Consider the following 23,014-nt stretch of genomic DNA (forward strand, 5'->3'; position numbering starts at 1 on the left):
TCACTTCCCTGCGAGTGAAATCCCGGCCGTGACTTCGGCCATTTTCGCTGGTGTAACTACGCTGTCGTCATGGAAACAGATAATGAGATGGTGATAGTTTAAACTTTGGCGATATCAGCTGTCTTAACTTCTGCACAGCTCCTCTCTGCTCACCGGTGCAACTCTGTGACTGCTGGTCTGTGACACAGTGGGTCTGTGTTGATTGGTTATTAATTGTGACTTCCAACCAATCAGATAATGCTGTGGGCGGGACATTGAACCAGACTACTGAGTGAAGCACTGTATTATACTGTACAGTGTATAATTATCTGTTATACTGTAGTATAATACAGTTTAATACATATATGTATTATGTATACATAATACAGTGTTTGGAGTATACTTATAGTAATGTTATTGTAGTGTAATTTTTATTAGATATAATTATTATTACATTAAGTTACATTACTATGATAATGACTTCAGACAGACAGAGATGAAAGCCAAGTACATGTTTTAAATAATTTAACCCTAATCACACCTTTTTACATTTTTTTTTGCTGATCTGAAAAATGATCTGATGCATGACTCAAAATCATGATACGACCTGAACTGTGAATTCGCTGCACCCCTCCCTACAGCAAATGATTAGTCAATTATTAAATTCAACAGCGACTATTTAGGTTAGTGATTAATTAGACCAGCTGTTTTCTGTGAGGTAAAATGACTTTGGTTTGGTTGCTCTGGAGAGAGCGAGACTTGGCTTATTTAACAGCGGTTTCATGTCAAAGGCTGCCTGACAGCAAGGAAAGGGGATGAAAATATTTTAGATATGACTTTATTAGCTGGCTAAAATACATTTTGCTGCTGAGCTTCCTGGCTTCCTACACCGGTTCTCCTGCTGCTTCTCATGGCGGCGGCCATCTGCTGTAGATAACACACTGACTGTGGATAAGTACCTCATATAGTCACACTTCAAAAAACCTGAACTGTCCCTTTAAGGGGGAAACAAAGACGTGCCATTGGTTTGCAGGTTTTCATACTTGTTTTCCTTTTGATCTCACTGTAAAGCTTCATCCACACGAACCTGTGCAGGTGATATCTTAACAACACAGCCAGTGTAAAGTAAGATTTTAAGAGGCTGTGGGGTGCTCACGAAAACACAGTCCTCGACTGAAAACTGATTCCCTGTGGAGATGTTTTGTCTGTTTTAAGGAAAGCTTGTAAAAATCTATCAGAGAGGAGGAAATCATGGAGAGAGAAGGGTAGTCGCATTCAGTCATGTCAAGTTTTGGTATTCAGACTGAGGTGTGATAAGCTGAGCCAGTCGAAGCGTGCTGTGAAATCTAGCCTCCAGCAACAAGCATTATCACCATGCAAGTCAGGGCAGAGTTCTGCTCATAGTTCCTCTATCTCTCTATGAGAATGAGCGGCTGCGCGCTGTTGCAGCTCCCTCAAGTCATGACAAAGACCTTTGCTACAGTATTGTTTGCCAAGGTTGCTCTTTTGCAACGTCTGTCAGGTTTTGTGTTTGTGTGCACGGACGTGTGCGCGCAGACTTATTCTTTTGTGATCCCTCCCATACATGTCCTGGTTAGAGAGCTGCAGAGGAAGGACAGGAGTCGCCTCCAGGAAAGCTGTTAGGGTAATAAAGTGAGTGTAGGACGGGGCAGGGCTCGCAGGTGAGCCAGCTGGCACACACACAACCTGCAGTGTGTGAGTGTGTGTGTGTGTGTGTGTGACTGTTGACCAAAGGCTGCAGTGGTGAGAGGATATCAGAAATATAGGAGGAAGTGATGCCATCGCCTTCGCAGCTCTGCTCCTCGCTGAGGTTGTCACAAAGGTGGCAAAAGTGCGCACATTCATTACACAAGCAGAGGTACAGAAAAAAGACTGGTAAAAGTAGAAGTACTGATTCAACTTCTTTACTGCAGTAAAAATGAAAAAGTACAGGCTCTGAAATGTGCTCAAAATATGAAAGTAAAAAAATCGCCCTCTGAAGGACATTTCAGTCCCTCCAGGCCCTTTTTGGGATTGTTTTCTAAAAAAAAAAAAAAACTGCGCACAAAATGTTTCAGTTTTTTTAGCCATTATTTGGCACTGAAATTGCAGGAACAGGTGAAAAAAAAGTTGCATGTTTTACTTTTTGTACTTGTACTTGTTCTTGTTTGAGGGAGAATAAAACGGCACTCTGTTCTGAAGGTTCTAAATAACCCTTCAGAAAATGTCGATCAGTGTTTCCTAAAACTCAAGATGACGTCCTCAAATGTCTTGTTTTTGTCCACAACCAAAAATATTCAGTTTACTGTCAGAGAGGAGTAAAGAAACCAGAAAATATTCACATTTAAGAAGCTGAAATCAGAGAATTTGTGCTTCTCTCCCCTTTAGAAATGACTTAAACTGATCAATTGATTATCAAAATAGTTGGTGATTCATTTAGTCATTGATTAATAATAGATTAATCAGTTGTTGCAGCTCTACGTCGCTTGTGCAATGTCAGATTGTTACTGTACTTTGTGCATCATGTCCCTGAAATACAGACTGTGTTTTATACATGTGTTACTAACAGTCATTTCACTCTGAGAGTTGGTTTGAGTTCTGTAATTGTACTTTTTTACAGACCTCAGTTCAGTTCGGTCTTTATTGTCCTGTCTCATATATGACTGCAGCAGAACCAGGCAGTGTTCAGTGATTCTTTCCGTATGATCACTGTGTGCAGGCTGTTAATGAAAGAAAAAGAAAAAAAATATATTTTATATGCCTCGGACTTTGTTTTCTGTTTTGCCATCAAGTTTAAAATTTTGGTATTACACTTTAGTCACTGCTGCTACCTGCTGCAGCACGGTCCCATTTACTGGAACGTTAAACGCAGCCTCAGGGCATCCGTTTCAATTAAGATTCGTCAAAAAGCTTTAAAGGTTTGAGTCACACTGTTCTGCTGCACAAACACGGGGCCTGCTGTTAGAGAGCGCAGCAAGAAGAGGAATAAATCAAAGATCAAGATCCTCTGTGCTCGTGAGTCCAAGCTCTGCAACAGGGGGGGTGAATTGGTTTCCTTTTCCTGAGAGAAGCCTGTGCAAACCTCTGATCCAGAACTTCTTTAAAAACAGACCTGCTCCTCTGTGCAATGAGTGATTGGAAAGGGATTTGGGGTTTTTTTCTTAATCCACTGGACCTTGAGGAGGAACAAAACTCTTCAGTCAAACTGTCGGCCAAAATCTTTCCTTTTAAGAGTTTTTATTGAATGTTGTGTGTGTCCCTCATAATGAGACAGTCCCCCTGCTTCTCTGTCCTTCAGCAATCTACAATTATGATCCCAGTGGTGAGCAGGAGCTGTGTCTACAGGTGGGGGACACGGTGCACATACTTGAGAAATTGGAAGGTGAGTGAGCCACGACAGGCCCAGACACATCCCTGTTCAAAGCAAGCTGGCACAGGAACGCTAATGAAATGTTGAACTAAGCAGCGCTCAATATGCTCAGCATAATAATGTAAATGAGTCCAGCACGTTGTCCTGCTGACAGGCTGGACTGTCACCACTGCTGTCCTTCCTTCACTCTAACATGTTTCTGTCTTAATGAATATGTCCTCAGGCTGGTACAGAGGCTACACACTACGCAAGAAATCACAGAAGGTGAGGCCGTCATTAACCCTCTGTTGTCCTGTAACCAATACTGTCAAGTATACACAAATACACTGTAAACAACAAGCCATTACTGCAACTATTATCCTGTAACCAATACTGTCAAGTATTCACAAATACACTGTAAACAACAAGCCATTACTGCAACTATTATCCTATTATATTGTTGAGTTTTGAGTCAAACTGAAAATATGACATTTCTATCTATTAGTTTTAAGTTTGGAAATAAACTTAAACTAAAAATGTTGAGTAAACTCAGCAAAGTGAAAGCAAATAATGGTTAATATTTTGTAACTATTTAATTTTCAAGCACGTCAAATTGGGTTCATATTAGGTGAACTATTTGTGAAAATTTAGAATTTTGGGGGTTTCTCAAACTCAAAGATTGAAATTAAGTAAAGAAGAAAAGTAAAGTACCTTGACTTATGATCATAGGTACTGTTTTACTTTATTTCAAAACTTAAAGGAGGAATATGTATCAAATGCACATCTAAAAAAGTGTGTTACAGTCCAAATAGCACATTGGAGCCATAGACAGTACATTCAATAGGTTAAAATCCTGTTTAATTATTTATTTATTTAAATTTTTTTTTACAGTGTACTGATTACCTCATTGTTTCCTCAGGGCATTTTCCCAGCGTCCTACATCCACCTGAAGGAGGCCACGGTCGAAGGAATCGGGTGAGATCACATATCAGTAAACATGTCGTGAAGATAATCCACTTTGTCTTTGGTTTGCCGCCCCGTCTTGTCATTTGCCAATAACACAGCAGTGGACTCGTAATTATCATAAAGATAATTCAGTAATGCTTTTCTTGGCTGAGCAGGGAAACCATCCAACTATTTATCATGTGTACAAATGCATTTGTGTCTGTCCACATTATATGACATGATCTGTGAGCGATGAGCCACTTTTACCAACATTTTATTTTTCTCTTTTTGTGGCTGGTAGCCAGCAGGAAATAATTATTCCAGCAGATCTACCGTTGGTGCAGGAGCTTGGGGCAACACTGAGGGAATGGGCGCAGATATGGCAGAAGCTCTTTGTGGTACGTGTGCAGTGGATTTCCTCTTTCTTTTTACACCTGTTATTAATGCTGCATTCATGTGCTCCTCGGATGGTCCCATTTCCCGAGTTGGGGAGTCTCTCTTCTGACTTCAGTGTGTTGTATTTTATTGCTCAGAGCATTTAAACAACACAGTCATGGCTATTTCCATTATTTATTTTCCCTAAAACCACTAAAATATTGCTTTACTCTCCTTGTTGGTAGAGTTAATGTTAATGTTTCCTTTTCTAGGAAACTCTATGTGGACAGCAACTAACGCTGACAACCTGATATCATATTACAAATTACATGTGAGCAAAAAAATTGCTATGCAAATCATAAATTCATTAAAAGTTTCTAATCATCAACCCAACATTTAGTCCACCGTGTTTCAGCGTGATATGACATCAGCTTGGCAGGTCTGGTACCAAAAGGTTTTACAGACTTTCCAAGTTGTTGTTCCAACTTAAAGGGGCGTTCACATGAATTTTCTCAGTCGAGAGCTCATTTTTCTGATTATCTGAACGCCACATGCATGCAGCGTACCATGCACCTTCACGCATTTCGAGTGACCACTTGTGATCAGATCTCACTTCCCCACTCAGTCTGCAAACAAACACATCGCTACATCATCTTATACATAATATCTCAAGGAGCTGCAAAGTAGCAGCCAGTATTGATTATTGATAATTGGCATTTTATGTAAAATTTGACATTTTACTGTCAATAAAATGCTGACACTGTTTTTTTTTTTACAAGGAAAGAAATAATATATGATTCATTTAATGCAGAATTTACAAGAAACCACTAATGATTAAAAATTTGATCCGTAGTCATTCCATAAAATCTTTCTACTCACTCCACTCCTAAAATTGTATGATTTTTTTATTTTTATTTTTTAAGGGAGTCTGTTATAATTGCAGTCACTGCTTGAATGGTGAAATCATTAGAAACAGACAGAGCGTCTCCCGTTTAACTTGGCAGGTCGGAAAGCCCAAACGCGTAATTCACATAATACACAGTGACGCTCACCTCCGAGTGTGGTCAGAGCGGTCGGATCACAATATATCATCAGTGTATCTTGGGTGCATTTACACCTGTGTTTAAACAGGGTTTCCGTGGTTCCTTAAAAAGTTTGAAATCCAATCATTTGAATTTTAGGACGATTTTGACAGATTTTAAAAATTTATTGGATTGCAAAGTTAACGTCGCTTTTATAAAGTTGCATAACTGGCATTTAATTATTTGTGGTAAAAATGTGTATCTCTCAGGCTGTAATAACCAGGAAAGGAAACCGACATGGTACCAGTAACCACTAACTACAAAAAAAAGCATCTTCTAGAATAAATGAATAAAAATAGTTGCTGTTAATGTTACTTTGATCTAATCTTGGTAAGTGTAAGTCCAGAGAGATCTGGCTGGAGTTCAGTGCATTTAGTGCTTGACTGAAGCCTGTTGAAAATGTTTTTAATTAGAAGACCGCTGCAGCTTGTGCAAGAAAACGCTCAAATTAGGAACTTTGGGTGTAAAGACATTAGTGTTGCATTGGTAGTCATTAAGCCACCAGAAAAAAACGTCTGCTATCGTCCAGTACTTCGTCCAGTATTCACAAGGGAAGCATCACCAATGTCTCGCCCACTCTGCCGGATCTACGCCTACATTCCTGTATATTAACTCCACAGTACAATAACTTTACACGATTCAGTTGAATGTGCATGAATTAATTTACTTTACAAGTAATTCTGGGCCTCTGGGATTTTCATTAACATGCTTTGTACGTTTTGTGCTGGTTTGGATGTAGAGTTGGTCTGCATTCATAATGATTTTAAAAAGTCTTGAAGTTAAATTTTTGAACTGTCCACTTGTGATGCATGTTAATCCCAGGTGTTTGTTTTGGTGCACACAGCCCCGTGCTCCCCTCTGTTTCACACCTTTCTTACCTGTGGAGGATGTTTGAGTGATGTTCTGAGTGTATCCATGTTTTCATCTGACAGGCGAACAAAACTACCCTGTTCAGGAGTGTTCAGCAGATGGCCTACAGCCTCATCGAGTATCGATCTCAGATTGTGTCGGGAACGCTGCCGAAGGACGACCTTGTGGAGCTGAAAAAGAAAGTTACAGCAAAGATTGATTATGGAAACCGGTATGAATAATGCTTCCTTATTGTCCTGCAGTGAGTCGCCTTGTGACATGAACACTGTTTTGTTTATTTATTTGAGTCTTGGCTCTAAGATGATCTCTGTACACTCGACTGATGCTGTTTGCGTTGCTCAGGATTCTGGGATTGGACCTGGTGGTGCGAGATGAAGCAGGAAACACACTGGACCCTGACTGGACCAGTACGGTCAGTCTGTTCCGGGCTCACGAGACGGCGTCCCGCAGCGTTGATGACAGGATACAAGAGGAGAAGGTGATTTAGATTTGTTCGTTACGTCAGTCACTTTCTTCCACAGTATCTGTCCACTTCAGCTAATATCTGTGTCCGTGCACTGACCTGCTCTTCTGCAGACGCGGCTACAGAACCTGGAGATGCGCCGTCAGACCCTGTTCAGTACGGTGCACACCTACAGTCTCCTCATGAACCTAAAGAACTTTGTGTGTAACATCGGAGAAGATGCAGAGCTGCTCATGTCTCTGTACGACCCCGACCAGTCCGAGTTCATCAGGTCTGCTCACTTTAATCAAGCTGGGATCTAAATGAATCAGATGACTGCAGTTACTTTTAACAGTTAAAGCAACATTGTGCAAGATTTGGTAGTTTTTGTGGTTGTAAATGGGCGTAATTCATTTCTTACGATTTAGGGCTCTGTGATATGGACAAAATCAAATATCTCCCTATTTTTGAACTTGATATTTGACAATATTGTGACGATATTGTAGGGAGAACTATTGTTGGGTTCACAAAATATTGCAGAACAGCCAGAACAGTGTGGAATGTCCAGAGAATACGTCACTTTACTTACATGCAGCCTTTAATACCAGGAAAAGGTAACGTTTACCTCAGTTTCCAGTTTTACCACTTGGTTAGTGGTCTGTGAAGTTAGTGTTACTTAGACAAAGGTGGCAAAGGCTGGAGAACGTGTTGTGTGTGTGTGTGTGTGTGTGTGTGTGTGTGTGTGCGCGCGCACTTTTAGTGTCCTGAATTTAAAAAAAGGCAATTTCAGTTTTTGCTCAGCAACTTGAGGGCAGAAAAAGAAACTGAAGAGAAAAAAAGACGAAAAGGCACAGAGCCTGATATTGAAATAAAATCATGAATTTTCCATTAAAAATCAAATAAAAAGATGTGTCACACAATTCAGTATTAATTTGGCATCACTACGCCACATTATATGAGAGCTACTGCAAAAAACTGCACTTATCTTCTCTTCAAAGATTTGTGTAAATAAATGAATTACACACTATCAGTCAAAATAGGTGTGACTTCGTATAACTTTTTAATCAAGTGTTCACGAGTGTGAAGCAGAGCAGCACAAAGACGTTGAAAACAACTCAGGTTTTTCACTCAACAGTAATTTATTGATGGTCCCTGAGTGACCTGACGGAGGTTTCTGCAGCACTTTTTCTGGCATCTGATCAGGTCAGGGCTGCAAATAACTTAATCTGTTGATTATTTTCTCTATTAATCAATTAGTTGTTTGGTCCATAACATGTCAAAAAAGTTGATCAGCCCAAGAGGACGTCAAAAAAAACAGTTTACTGTCAGAGAGGAGTAAAGAAACCAAAAATCTGAGAATTTGGACATTTTTTACTTTAGAATGACTCAAAGCAATTAGTCAGTTATCAAATAATTGATGATTGGTTTAATAGTCGATTAATAATTGATCAGGTAGAGACGGGACGGACGGGGGGCACCTTGTAAAGTGATGAGTCAGGGATCTGTCTCACACTTTTTAATGGACTTAATATATGGACAAAGAACACAGGAGGATACAAGCACAGCAGCTTGAACAGCTTTTGACTTGTTAATCAGGTAAAATATCCACGCTGATGTGCATCAGTGTATTCTAGATGATCTTTCAGGTAGTGGTGCTCAAAAAGTGGATACAGAGGTTCAGTTCAGTTCTATTTATGTAGCTTTTTATTGCAAACACACTTTGATATATGTATATATATGTGTGTGTGTGTATACATATATGTATATATATATATATGTATATATATATATATATATATATATATATATATATATATATATATATATATATATGTTTAAACCTGGGTTATGGACTGGACTGTGATTCTGTACTGAAAGGAAAATGTTTGAGGACTGCAACTGTATTTGGTGTCTTATAAACGCGTGAGGGTTGGCCACATTTGGTGCATGACTTAAAAATAAAAAGAAATCAATCAAATCAAATGAATGTACGGGCCACAGAGTGGGAATGGCACTTATTACAAATCAGTGTGGCATCAGCATGATTTTGAAGCTGTTATTTTAAGGTCAAACACTTACATAATGTTGCTTAAAGTCACTGTTACTGTGGGTTTTGTTGTTTCGGTCTATTGGTCCAAAAAATGTCAAACTCTTTGAAGAGTCACGGGGCGTAGAATTAAATTTTTGAACCCAGTAAGCAGAAAATATTCAAGTCAAAACGTCCCCTGTGAGACAGTCTACAGGGATCAATAAGCTCTTTTAAAATTGCTTTTCAGACGATGCAAACATCTTAGAGTTTGCTCGATACTTTTGGATTTTATCTGATAAAACAGATAAAACAATGCAAAGTTTTTACATTAGTTACTTTTGTATTTTTGTATTTCTCCTGATGCCTCAGACAATATAATATCTAACTGTGATTCTCATTCAAATTCATGCAGCGAGAACTTCCTGGTGCGCTGGGACAGTATGGGGATGCCTAAAGAAATTGAGAAACTCAACAACCTGCCAGCGCTATTCACGGTAACTGAATCCCAACCGGCTGACTGTATTCCCTCTGCTGCGTCTTTAAACAGTCCAAACGCTGCCTGAAATCTGTGACAAAGGAGACAATTTGCTTCTGGAACGCTCCTAATTTACTGCGAGTTTGCCTGAATGGCTCACATTCACGGCACATCTTTGAAAATTTGAATATATTTGCTTCCATTACAACGCTGCTGTTTATGTTAATGACACAGTCAGCAGTTCTTGCAAACAAGTCATTGTGTTAATCGGCATGTGTGCCACCAGGAATTAGTGGTTCAGAATGTGATAAAACCACATTCATCGAGACAAAGAACTGAAGGTTTATAGTTATATTTACTTCCTCGAAGCTCACAAGACTGCTTTGATTTAAAGGGATAGTTCAGACTTTTTTGAAGAGAGGTTCGGTGAAGTACTTGTCCTCAGTCAGTGTGTACTCGCTGACCTCAAGACTTCAGAACTAGGGAGGATTTTGAAACCAAAGCGAGGGGGCTGGGGGTCCTACCCCAGAAAAATAATGTCTTTCATTGACTTTTGTGCACAAAACAAGAAGCAGGTTATAATTTTTGTTGTCAAACAGATTCCTGTAGATCAGCCTTTTCCAAACACTGGGTTGTGACCCACAGACCCACCTGTGGGTCACAGGAGATTTTTTTCAATTCTAATACTGATATTAGGGACTTAAAGAAAATTCTGATATTAATATATCAGCCGATATTCTTTATATTATATATTATTATTTGTATTAAACTTTGATTAAGAATAACGATGGAATATACATAAAATGATGCCTATAAAACTTAAAAAAGAGACCAGTATAGCTGTGATAGGTGGAAGTTGGGGTAACAATATCAGCTGAATAATAGATTTCTGGCTCTTCTTCCTGCACCAGTACTCCCGCTGCTTCTACAAAATGGTGACATGCCAACTGCCATCTCCTCTAGGTAATACTCTGACTATGAATAAGTACCTCATACAACCTCACCTCCAACAGTCTGAACTGTCCCTTTAAAAACATGCAGGAAATGAATGCATAAAGATGTTTGAGGGGCGATATGTTTGAGGGCTTTACTGCAGGCTTTCTTCCTGTAATGTTTGCCATCTGGTCTGCAGCTCTGCAGCCGCATGAAAGCACATAATAACAGGCCAGAGATGCTTACAGCTCACCTCCTTTTGCATTGAAATGCACCTTATCGCTCTGTATGCCACCTAAATCATCTTTGTGGTTGTCCAGGATCTGAGCAGCAGCGACTTGATGAGACAGCGACTCTTCCTGGTGTGTCAGATTATCAGAGTGGGCAGCATGGAGCTCAAAGAGGGCAAGAAACACACCGGAGGACTGAGGAGGCCGTTTGGTGTGGCTGGTGAGCTGCCTTTTCACATGTCCTAATATTTGTTTAGGCGATACAAAAGTCCAGTTCAACAAAATACTGCCCCTCCTCTCTGCTGTTATAGTTGCATGAATAGTTCTGTGAAGGTGTAAAAATGAAGGATCCATGTGCTGAATGAAATGGGAACACCTGCTTCATGACCTAGAAAATGCCTCCACTCTGCCTTGGCAAAGGAGTCGGTGGAAATTGGTTTAGCACCCGGCTTTTTGTTTTTGGCCAGATGATTAGTGGAGTTGATGAGAAATGGTTTCCTCCACTGTTCCAGCAAATGGACTGAAACCAGAGTCAGAAACAACGTTAAACTCAAGAGTCACATTCTTCAAAGCCAGGAAAAAAAAGAGAAAACTTTAGAAAGAAAAAGAGCTGGGTGGAATGAACAATGCAAAGCTATTTGCAAGCTGGAGATCAAGAACCTTCAATCTGTTTCACTATGCTGGCTGTGTGCAGTGCCAGCCAACAGGTGAGAGAGATCTAACACCTGGTTCCACTCAAACACACAGTTTGCAAAGTTATACTGAGGACATTGACGTTTAGAGCCATTAAATGGGACTTATTATACTTTCTCTTATTTTCTGTTTTATATATGATGTTCATATTTAAAGGTGCTATAACTTCCCTTAGTTGAAGTCATGAGCACAAACCGTTCTCATTGTTATGGGAATTTATTTTCACATCCACGCCATCAAACATGCAGTGAGAACTAGATAGAAAAAAAAAGAAAAAAACATTAATCATGAAATTAGTTTACGGAGCATTCTCATGGAGAAAAGCAATCAAACAAATATCTCAAACAGAAAATATGTCATGCATATAGCGGTTACTTGTTAAATTCACAGATAATTAGCTTGCTGAAGATTCACATTCTTCAGTGTGTATGTATTAGTTTATTCTGAGACAGCTTACATGCAGCCTTACTTTTCATTTTCTAGACCAAAATGCTGCCAAACCACGCTGGTTTTATGAGACATCATCTGTTCCACTTTTCACCCTGCTGGTAAACATCCGGACACGAGCGCCAGCCTGTCAGGGTGGCAGTGTAACAACTAGATGCAACAGTTAACCAGCGTTGTACATTAATGAAATATTAATAATAAGTTTAACTTACTAGTATTCCTGGTGGCAGGACAGCAGCTGATAGAACCGCTAGCTGCACCGCTAACTGAGCAAACAAGCTAATAGCAGCTACATTTAGCAGCAGTTAGCTGTTATTTTAGCAACAAGTAAATCTATCTATCCTTGATGAAACTGTGAGTTTCTCCATAAAGTACGATCCAGTTTCACCAAAATCAGTGAACAAAGCTGTGTTTTCATGCAGTAATTAGTGAGGTACAACCTCATCAAATTCACTTCCCCGTTAGCTTGAACTTAGCTGTCATACGCTGTTGAGCACATAGATACAGAAACGCAGACACCTCGCTGGCCTCTGCTTTACGCTTAATTCTCAACTGATTTTCATGACATTTGGTTTGTTAGCGGTGGTTACTTGTTGGAATTAAATTCAGTTGCTGAGGGTGATCTAATCAGCAAAAACATTAACCTTCTGTAATAACCACAACTTCCTCTGGCACGTACCAGAATAAAAATATGGAGCTGGAGGATAATGGGTCCCCTTTAAAATTAGGAAATTCATATTTTGTCTTTTTTTTTCTAGTTTTTGTAATAACTAACAGACCGGGCTGCATCTGGTGAATGAGCTTATCGTCTACAACCGTCTGTGTCTCACTGTGATGTTCCCTGTGTCACTGCAGTGATGGACATTACAGATGTCGCCCACGGCAAGACAGACGACGAGGACAAACAGCATTTCATCCCTTTTCAGCAGTGAGTCTTTTGATGTTGTCACACTTCTTATACTGTTATCAGGCTCAACCTTGTTTTGTAACGTCACACAATCGAGTACAAGTAACAGAAAAGAAGCAGAATAAGACTCGAGTTATATTTGCTTACTGTGTTCCATCACATCACGTCTTTTTCAAGGATGCAGTTCCAACTGTTGCATTTCAAGGACAGAATATAAAAAAAACTTTGTGCCATCCTGAGTGTTAACTCCGCTCAAAGACGGGCTTCAAGGCCACGTTTTCACAGCACCTCCCGCACAACGGGGGGATGAGGACAATAATACCGTTCACAGGGATCCTAGATGGAGGAGCCCCAAAAATATCTTGACTGATTCTTGACATCTAAACCAAAATTTTCTAAGGTTTAGCTCCATTTGTCTCTTCTCAGTGTGTCACTGTTTTCTTGAGGAGGTACAGACAAAAACATGTTGTTGGAGGATTTTGACTGTTGTTTCTCAGGAATTGTCAAATGTTTGGATGATGATTTTAAATATTCAGTGTGAATTTTTATGACATTTTCTAACCTGAACTAGAAGTCTTGCTTTTTGTACTAATCAGATCCAAGCCTCCTTTCTGTTTGCACATCTGTGGTGTCTCCTCAGTCAAAGTGACTAAAAGTTTCCTGGACATTTAATTTTCTGCCCTTCAGTATTAAATATAAGTACTTTCCTCACAAAAGACAAATTGTAGCACACAAAAAGCTCTCCAGCCTTGACAAATGAATTTATATTTCATTAACACTGAGTGACTTATTTGCCACTGCTGATTATGAACTGGATAATTACAAATTAATGACAAAAAGGTCACGCTAAATGAATTTTCTAATGAACAATGGAAAACATACATTTTTCTAAGCTTGAAAGAGCAGCAGAAAACCTTGAGAATTTATTTGAGCATTTTTCTCAGTTGCTTGATCATCATCTTGCCTGAGACACAGTCGGTGTTATCAAAACATAAACCACATCCATCCACACAGCGCAGTATGACACTTCATTTGTCCTGCAAAAGGCCGGAAAAACATTTAAGTCATGAGTCAGAAGAAAATATCATCAGTGGATTCATCACTGCCCTCAAACTGACGCGTCCTTTTATTTTTGCTGAACCAATTGTCTAAAGAACTGTGTCGCTGAAGTCCACTGACATTTTCTTTCCGTCTATTGTTTCTCATTTAGACTCACAAACTGTAGGTCCAGTATCCACCGCAGCCAACTGAATGTCTGCAGACACCTCCTTTACAGTAACTGCAATATAAAACACAAAACATCAAAGCTAATAAAGGGTGATCTGATCAGCTAAAAGCGTAACCTAATAAAGGCAACAAGCCCCAAAAATAACCCCTATAATAAAAAATCCCTGAAAGGCAAACAGAAATGTTTTAGGCTTAATAGTTGCTTAAAATGAACAATTGAATACTGTCGAATGGATAATCGCTGCAGCATTCTCACATATGTTTCTTTCAGTTTGACTGACTTGATGTCCCTCTATGATACTTTTGTCGTCCAAAATCAGTAACTGTGGCACAGAAAACCCCGTTTCATCCCATGTGTGTAAATCTGTTTAGATTGCAGGAGTTGCAACTGTAATCTAAATTACAAAACCTGATGATTTACACAAAAAACTACTGTAATTGAATTTAAGGATAATCTTTTATCAGTTGTTTATTCAGACATTTCTAGAGATGAAAAACTAATGACATCCAGACGGCCAGAGTTGCACTTTGGCAAATGTTATCATGCTAACATGCTAAGAACATGAACATGATAAACATAACACCTGCACTCCAAATTACATTCTTTCTACCTTTAGTACGTCCTGCAGACACCCTTACAAAGTACGTGCTGTTGCATGCAGTATGCATACAACTGTGACGCACAGCCTTTTCATAACACTGAACCTGAAACTTGCCTCTTGTTCACACATCCTTTGCAGTCTGTAGCGTGAAATTTGAACTAAGCATTTTGGAATGCAGGTTTACAATTACTGTTTTACTGTTTGTGTTTGATGAATCTGTCACACACATTACTGGCTTGCATCAGAACATGTTCTGCACGTTTGAAGGAGCACGTTCAGATAACATCCTGACCTGAGTCTCAGGCTATAGTTAATGGTCCATAAGTAAAAAGAGCTCATGTGATGCACCACTTGATAAATTCAAGGTATTTGTACTTAAGCAGTGCACTTGAATTGTATATGAAAGCAACAAGAAATGCATTTACTGTTGGGTAGGGGGGCTCTCTGAAAAGCTCCATCTCTGTAGGGATGCTTTCTATAATGTTGTTCTACTCTTAAAATAACAATCTGAGCCTGTCGGTGGCAAAAACAAACACTTTTGGTGGATGCACTTTGATGGGTACATTTTCCCTCAAGGATTACATTTCACAGCTGCCGACTGAGGCGATCTACTGGACCAGTTCCAAAACTTTTTGTACCTATCAGTCATTTAAACCCCAAAATATGTAAAAGTAGGGGCCCGATTTAAAAGTCCTAGAAATACTCTGTAAGAATCCTGATTTTTACTTGATATTTTTGACAAAGCAACTGAGAACATCTGTAATAACACGACTCTTTCATCAATTTAGATGCTACTGATTAAATGTGTCCATTTTAAAACTCACATGTATGTTTTCCTGTACTATAAAGCTCAGTGTAGTGCTGTCACTCTGCACTGTCTCTCTGTTACTTTGCTCTGTGGTAGTCAGTTGAGGTAAGTGGGGTGTGTGCAGGGATAATGGTGCATCTTGTCAGGAGATCCAGAAAGCCACACGTTGGCTTTTCAGCTCCTCGGTCGATTTGTTTGTCAACTGTCAGAGACGCAGCTGATTTTTCTTCTTCTCGTCCTGATGCTTCTCTCTCAGGATAGCCATGGAAACCTACATCCGTCAGAGGCAGCTCATCATGTCCCCGCTCATCCCGTCTCGAGTCATAGGAGAGAACGAGCCGCTCACTGCCGTCTTCAACAAAGTCATCGCCACGCGGGAGGTCAATCACAAAGGCCAGGGTAAAATGAAGTGCTCGCAGACATTGCGTTCCCCTGTGATTTCCCAGGGTCGCTTTAAATTGACCTTTTTGTTTTGAGTGAAATAAATGATGTGTGAGGGGTCTGCAGCGTGTGTCCTTTCCGTGTCTGCCTCATTGAATTTCCTCACATGTTTGCTGGCAGGGCTGTTTGTGACCCTGAAGCTCCTCCCGGGGGATCTTGCCCAAGTCAGGAAGGACTACCCCCACTTTGTGGACCGCAGCACAGCCATTGTCAGGAAAATGGGCTTCCCGGAAATCATCCTCCCAGGTGGATTGAAGTCTTTGTTGCTGTGCATCGCTCTACATACACCTCTGCCATGTTCACTTTAATTGCTTACACAAAATGTGAGAGGGTTCATAAATTCTCGGCACATCACCTGATCATCTGCTGTCCTTTTTCCAGGAAACGTGAGGAATGATATTTACGTCACGTTGCTGCAGGGAGAGTTCGACCGTGGTAAAAAGAAGACCCCGAAAAATGTAGAGGTCATACTGAGCGTGCATGACGATGAAGGCAATCCCATGGAGGTAAAACAGAGCCGTGAATGCAACAAATGATCTTTAATTTATCTTATTAAGCTTTATGTGACTCAGTGTGATCCTTACAATAACCTTTCTAATTCCACTCTAGATATTTCACTCCTGTTCTCATGCTATACTAGCGGCGTAGCTCCATGTGTAGTGATGTGAACCGGCCAGGTTCACCACATTCGTCCTACGAAACTTTCTACCAACACTCATAGTCCCCAGTTAGAAACTGTTTAGAAAAGAGCAGACACTTTCAAAAAACATTTGGCAGATGATTGGATGAACCATCTGTCTATCACGTCTTCAACCAGTCAGATCAAACTCTTCTTTCAGTGAAGAAATACTCTTCAGTTCTGATATAACTGATGCTATCACAGTATCTACACTAACCTTTTCAGGAGCCGCCATTGTTTGTTCAAGACGAGTTGTTTCCATGGACGCTTCTCGCTGTCGTCCCACCTAAAATCACGCCCGTAGTTGCCAGCAGTCCCTCTGAGGACGCTGATTGGCTGCACCACCTTTGGTGTGGACACAAACGGATAAGTTGAAGCCTACAAGATGGATTCTCATGTGATCTTGTGATCTTGTGAATCCAGCTTACCTTGCGAGGCAGCTGGATTGAATACATCACGTTCAAATACTAAAGCCTCATAACCCTTTCCCTGCCTTATAGCCTTAATCTGTCTGGCTGAAATGCCTGAGGCTTTCTGGCAGGCAGGTTTCTGAAGGCAAACTCTTCCCACAGCTGATATTGCATGGCAGTCATCCAAACATCTACACCATGGATGTAGTAGGTTGTCATAGGTTGGGATTAAGTAATAACAGCCAATCATCGAGAGTAGTTTGTGTTTTGAATGATTTAATTTACTTTATTGTGGAGCTACATTCAGATCCTCCATCCTGAGGTGAAGTTGCAGTGCAGGCAGAGGTCAAATTCCTCTAATAAGCCACGCTATGAGAACGTAGCTACACAAGCTGTCATTTACTCGAGGCATAGTGGATGCAGCACAAGCTGGCAAACTTTACCAGGCTGCTCTGTGATGTTTCTCTGCAAACGCATCACAAATAAGGAAAGCACCAAAAGAGTGAATGATGAATGAAAGGACGTTTTGCTGCCTTTTCATTTTTACTACTTAAAGTTAGCTCACTGTAGACTGGAGAAAAAAATAATTTAATTCGGTGTTCAGAGGCCACTGGCAGCTAGCAGCAACTTTTAAGGTGGAATGTTTAATGCAGGAGTTGATGTCGTGAATCAATCAACCTTAAATGTCAATATGACAACTTTGTTCACTCCATTTCTTTTTTCGTAATTTTCTTTCTTGCAGGACAGACACTTTAGTGATGATTGATCTTCAAGTTTAAAAAAAAAAAACTAACTGGGTCAAGCAACCCTAGAGAAAAGTCCTGGTGTGCTGCAGCAGCACTACGCGTTCCCTGATTTTTCCTCCGGCTCCTCCATGAGGTTGATATTTGTGGTTTTGAGTGACATGTCTATAACTGGAGAGTGATGACACAAAACTAGGTAAACACCTTCAAGTCCCTCTCAGGATGGATTGCAACAGTTCTGGTTATCTCTTGCTGCATCAGCTCAAATTTAGGTCTAAGACCAAACACCAACACTAATGACATCAGCTTCAGCTGTATGTTGTGTTCAGTGCTCATTAGAAGTGAACACAGCTGCAACATGGAACCTCGTAAACATCAGCAGTTTATACTGTCAGTGTAAATTTGTTAGTGTGCCGACTTTAGCTTTTAGCTCAGCCTCAAAGGGTTTATTCTTCTTTATAACCTTTTCTATGGATGCCCAACACTGCCAAAATCAAAAATGAATGAATGAATGAATGAATATGCCTTTAAATGAGCCAGAAATAGTGTGTGTGTGTGTGTGTGTGTGTGTGTGTGTGTATGAAATCTATTCATTTTTAATTTTATTTATCTATGATTCATTTTATCTTTGCATTTCCCCCGTATTTATTCCCTTAAACTTATTTATGTATTTTCTTTTTGCATTTCTACTTCATTTTACAAAATGAAAATTGTGTCATGCGGTCAAATAAACAGTAATTGTGTCATGCAATAATAAATTGATGTCAAGGAAAATAAACACAAAAGCCAATAAAAACTGATAAATCAATTTATAAACCAGTTAATGCCTACATTTATTTTACATTTTTTGTGCATTTAATCGCATAATAATTTATTTATTGAGCCATTTATTAATTTTTGATTTTGACAGTTTTGGATCTTGATACTCTGTGACAGATTATGCTCACATCATCTTGTATCGCTGTAACCATGGTACCGTTTTTTTAATCAGAAAATTGAACATACTTTTCACTTTTTATTTTTTTTTAGCAACAAATGCCAGACATTGTCAAATGAGATGCAGTTACTGCTATTTCTGGACGATCAATTAATAATACATTTTTAATAAGTTAAAATCTTAATGGAGATCTGATCATGACAAATTAGAACAGACACATTAAAGACCAATTGTATATCACTTCTATCATGTTAACTTAATAATTCCAAGGGCAATAAATACAGAAGCAAATTAAAGCAGAAAAATCAATTTATGTCAGATTTTATGAATAATAAAATCATTTATATTTGATTTTGGTTTTAAAAAAACATTTTCTTGTATTGCTGTGACTATGGAACGTTTTTTTGGGTCAAAATTAATTGTGAACACATCAAAGATCATATTTAAATTGTTCCTGACATCTTAACTAATCTCCGTCCTTTGACTTCTGCAGAAAGCAATCTTTCCCGGAGCCGGTTATGACGGTATCACAGAGTACAAGTCAGTCATCTACTACCAGGTGAAGCAGCCGTGTTGGAATGAAACGGTGAAGGTAAGCTCGTGTCAGGGACCTGCGTGTGCAGCAGCTCCGCTCTGCTCCCAACATCATATCTCATGTTTTCTAATTAGGTTTTCAACTGGATTTACTGTAGCTCAACACAATGAAATAATCTTCTGGGGGAGATATCTGCAGCGAATGTGCTACTCATACAAATCTCCCTGCAGATAGCATTTCCTCCATATGTATAATCCTGCATTCACACTCGCCTTAATTCCCCTGACTTTTCTCTCCTCGCTGCAAGGTGACAATTCCCATTGAAGACGTGTGCCGCTGTCACCTGAGGGTGATGTTCCGACACAGATCCTCCCAGGACTGTGAGTGACTGTGCCTTATTTGTATGACAAACACCCACATGTAATCCTGCCACCGTGTTAAATACGAATTACGCTCCCCCTGTGTGTCCTTCAGCTCGGGACAAATCAGAAAAGCCCTTTGGCATGGCCTTCGTCCGGCTCATGAGGGGAGACGGCACGACGCTGAAAGATGGCAGGCATGAACTTATCGTCTATAAGGTGCTGTCGCAAGACTTTTATTTTGCATGAAACTTAATTCACTGCACTTGTCTTTAAAATAAAGAGATTGTTTTTATCTAATTACACAAAAAATGGTGTCTTGAGTGGCTGACAGTGGGTAGATGGATTATGCATGAGTCTCCCCTCAATCGATAAATATGAAATTAGATCTCCATCGATCAATGCGCTTCATGATTTATTCCCCGTTTTATGAATTTCTTAGGTTGATGTGAAAAAGGCAGAGGATGCGAAGGTTTATCTCGCGCTGCCAGCCACCTGGACGGAGGTGGAGGAGAAGGAGAAGCAGACGGGGAAGCAGTTCCACCATTCAGGAGTGATTCCTGTGACTAAAGACAGCTTCCAGATCGCCACGCTCACCTGCTCCACCAAACTCACTCAGAACGGTACCGCGGGGCGCCTTTTTCTATTTCTCCCCAATCTCCCCATCCCCTCCTCCTCCTCCGCGATAATTAAAAGATGTCCTGTCACAAGTCGTCTGTAAGTTAACTGGAAGCTAAAACAGAGTGGAGACAGTCAGCAGGTCTGTGCACCGATCACGCCGTGTCAAAACAGATAAATTCCATCATTTACACGTTCATTTTACAGAGCAGAGGTATTACTGTTTTCCTGTGTACCGTCTGTTCCTTTTAGGAAGTTAAATTTAATATTTTAATACCCTGAAAACAGAATGATTTACAATACATAGGTTACTGGTCACAGGATTACATAATCCGGAGGTAAAAAAGGTAACTGTATTCCATTACAGTGACAGATATGAGAGACAGACGTATGGTAGGATATTGTTTTTTATTTTAAAATTTTAATCCTCTAAATAATCCCCATTTTTAGTAAATGTATCTGTGATCTGATAACTTCTGTTTTATCTGCTACTGTAATGGAATAAAATTATCTTTTTTTAAAAAAAAATCCAGATTATGTAATCTCATTCCTTGTAATCCATTACTCCCCAAACCTGATAACCAGTGAGGTTCTGTTTAGTTGGCTGTTTATGATGCTGGTCTGACAGAAATCGTGCACTGATGGTTTTTAGTTTACAGGTTTTAGTGTGTAGTTTCTCTTTAAATCCTGCGCTGGATTCGGCCTTCATGCCCTCAAAAAACTGACAACACCAAAGACCAAGTGTCCTTGCTCCTAAAATGATGAAACTCCAGGCCACAACCATCAGAGAGCAGAACAACACAACATGAAATAAGACTGACACTTTATAAAGTTCGCTCCACTCGTCATATATATATATTTGACTTTCTTAATGTATTGATAATGTCAATCTAATTATTTGAGTTACTGAAGCAATTTTTTTATTAAAAAAACAGAAAGAGCAGCTGGTGGAGGTGCAGTGTCACCATCATTTCCTCCCCCAGATTGTCTCGAAATTAATTACGCTGATCTGTGTTGCTGATATTCTGCTGATGTGTTTATGGTGATTGATGTGGATCTAATTAGGTTTGTATTAAAAGTTTCAGGCTTTTAACAGAATTGTCATAGCTGATGTTGTAACAGAGGAGGTGCTGCTCCTGCTCACTGTGCACTGATGTGTCCACAGTGGATTTACTGGGCTTGTTGAACTGGAGGTCGAACCCTGATGATCTGGAGCAGACTCTGCAGAGGCTGATGGAGGTCGAGGGAGGAGAGATCGTCAAAGTGCGTCACAAACACTCCACTAAATATTTAACATTCGACTGTATTTTATAGATGCTGTATAATGTCCCTGTTAATGGGATTTCTGTAACGGGTTTCTGTTCTGTGCTCAGTTTCTGCAGGACACTCTTGACGCCCTGTTCAACATCATGATGGAGACCTCTGAGAAGGACACCTACGACACCCTGGTGTTCAACGCCCTGGTTAGTTTGTTTTCAGGCCACAGTGTCAGTGGGTGATAGATTTAACCACGCAAAGACCCTGCAGCCCTCTGCCTCTATTTCCTTATTTCCTCATTATTTTGCTGCTCAGGATGCTTTACAAAACCAAAACGCTGGTATTTGACATCCTGGGAATGAGACTCAACAATCAATCTACTGTCTTTCTGATACATTCATGAATAGCTCAGACAAATCCCGCTGATTTTATCTTTTAAACAAACAAAAACAGAAAAAGTCACTAAACACTGTCTGGCTCTGCTTTGCTGCAAGACAATTTTCAGGCAGGAAAATACATTTCTAAATTGATCTGAGTTCTTGAATGAGGACTTGGATCTTTTCTTTTTTTACAGCGTCAGTGCATTTAATACTATCAAATGTTAGTTTTGTATTGTTTTAAACATGTATCGAAATAAGTACTGATGTATTAATACTTTTCTGTGACGTAATTGTGGGGAGATGGGTTCGATACTTTTCGTAACTTTCCAAAAAAGACCATGCAACAATCAAACTCACTCATTTATTTATTTATCTATCTGTTGGTTTATTTAACAGAGACAGCGCACATGAATAAACTCTTTCATAAATGCCTCAAGTGGCAATTTTTCATCTGTCAAAGTCATTCTTAAAACAGAATGTAAGATCAGAATTATTAAGATCACTTATAAACATGCAGAACAATAAAGAAGGAGAATATTAATGTTAATAGAAACATCATTCAGGACACCAGCATTAAATCATGCAACATCAAAGCTCATATTACAAAACATGCAAAAAACAAATGAAACACTTGACTCTCAGTATCTCTCTGTTTGTGATTCATCACACAACCATTTCTGTCACTTTTCATGTGCATAGCTGAGTGCAGCGCTATGAATGCCCTTCAGGAGACACTGTATGAAAACAGAGCCATATTTAGACCCATATTTAACAGTCGTGCAGCTTTCTGTGATGGCTGGCTTTCAACTCCGCCTTTGAGTGCACTCGTTTGAGACACCTATAAACACTTTTGCCCTCATATGTGGTCAGAAAACACGTCGCACAAACTAGGCAGGACTTGGTCTGTAAAGTGCCTCTCCTGGCTTGATTAAACGTTAAAAAAAGTAATCTCTGTTCATAAAAAATTCATATTTAGAATATTTATTACCAATGAAAAAAAACCTTTCATGTCTTAAAATGGCTGAGATATTATTCTACACCTTTGCCCTGTGTGTGGATCTATGAATATACAGATTAGCCCCGCCTCTATCCCATCCTCGCCTCCACCACTCACCTGTAGCTCCATTGTACTCGTACCAGAAAGCCCTGAAGGCAAACCTCTCCCACGTGCCCAATGTACTTGAATGATCTTATCTTGCAAATGCTATACTTGCAGCTTTTGAGGACTGTCTTTATCCTGAAAATCTTTCTTTGTGAACAAC

At 39.7% G+C, this 23,014-nt stretch overlaps 1 protein-coding gene across 1 annotated transcript in view; it reads left to right on the forward strand.

Annotated features, from left to right (window-relative positions):
* The window catches only part of dock5 (dedicator of cytokinesis 5), a 57,919-nt gene that overhangs the window by 9,207 nt on the left and 25,698 nt on the right, over nt 1-23,014 (forward strand). Inside the window, exons 2-20 of the mRNA XM_084727834.1 lie at nt 3,278-3,361; nt 3,573-3,613; nt 4,248-4,303; nt 4,575-4,671; nt 6,663-6,811; nt 6,943-7,078; nt 7,177-7,334; nt 9,484-9,565; nt 10,800-10,929; nt 12,705-12,777; nt 15,650-15,792; nt 15,955-16,080; nt 16,216-16,340; nt 19,097-19,195; nt 19,446-19,518; nt 19,613-19,716; nt 19,940-20,120; nt 21,281-21,378; nt 21,489-21,578. Coding sequence (XP_084583960.1) covers nt 3,278-3,361; nt 3,573-3,613; nt 4,248-4,303; nt 4,575-4,671; nt 6,663-6,811; nt 6,943-7,078; nt 7,177-7,334; nt 9,484-9,565; nt 10,800-10,929; nt 12,705-12,777; nt 15,650-15,792; nt 15,955-16,080; nt 16,216-16,340; nt 19,097-19,195; nt 19,446-19,518; nt 19,613-19,716; nt 19,940-20,120; nt 21,281-21,378; nt 21,489-21,578 — 2,045 coding nt within the window. The remainder of the gene's footprint in view (nt 1-3,277; nt 3,362-3,572; nt 3,614-4,247; nt 4,304-4,574; nt 4,672-6,662; nt 6,812-6,942; nt 7,079-7,176; nt 7,335-9,483; nt 9,566-10,799; nt 10,930-12,704; nt 12,778-15,649; nt 15,793-15,954; nt 16,081-16,215; nt 16,341-19,096; nt 19,196-19,445; nt 19,519-19,612; nt 19,717-19,939; nt 20,121-21,280; nt 21,379-21,488; nt 21,579-23,014) is intronic.

Source organism: Lutjanus erythropterus, chromosome 10, assembly GCF_056507025.1.
Source record: "Lutjanus erythropterus isolate fLutEry1 chromosome 10, fLutEry1.hap2, whole genome shotgun sequence".
Lineage (NCBI taxonomy): Eukaryota > Metazoa > Chordata > Actinopteri > Lutjaniformes > Lutjanidae > Lutjanus > Lutjanus erythropterus.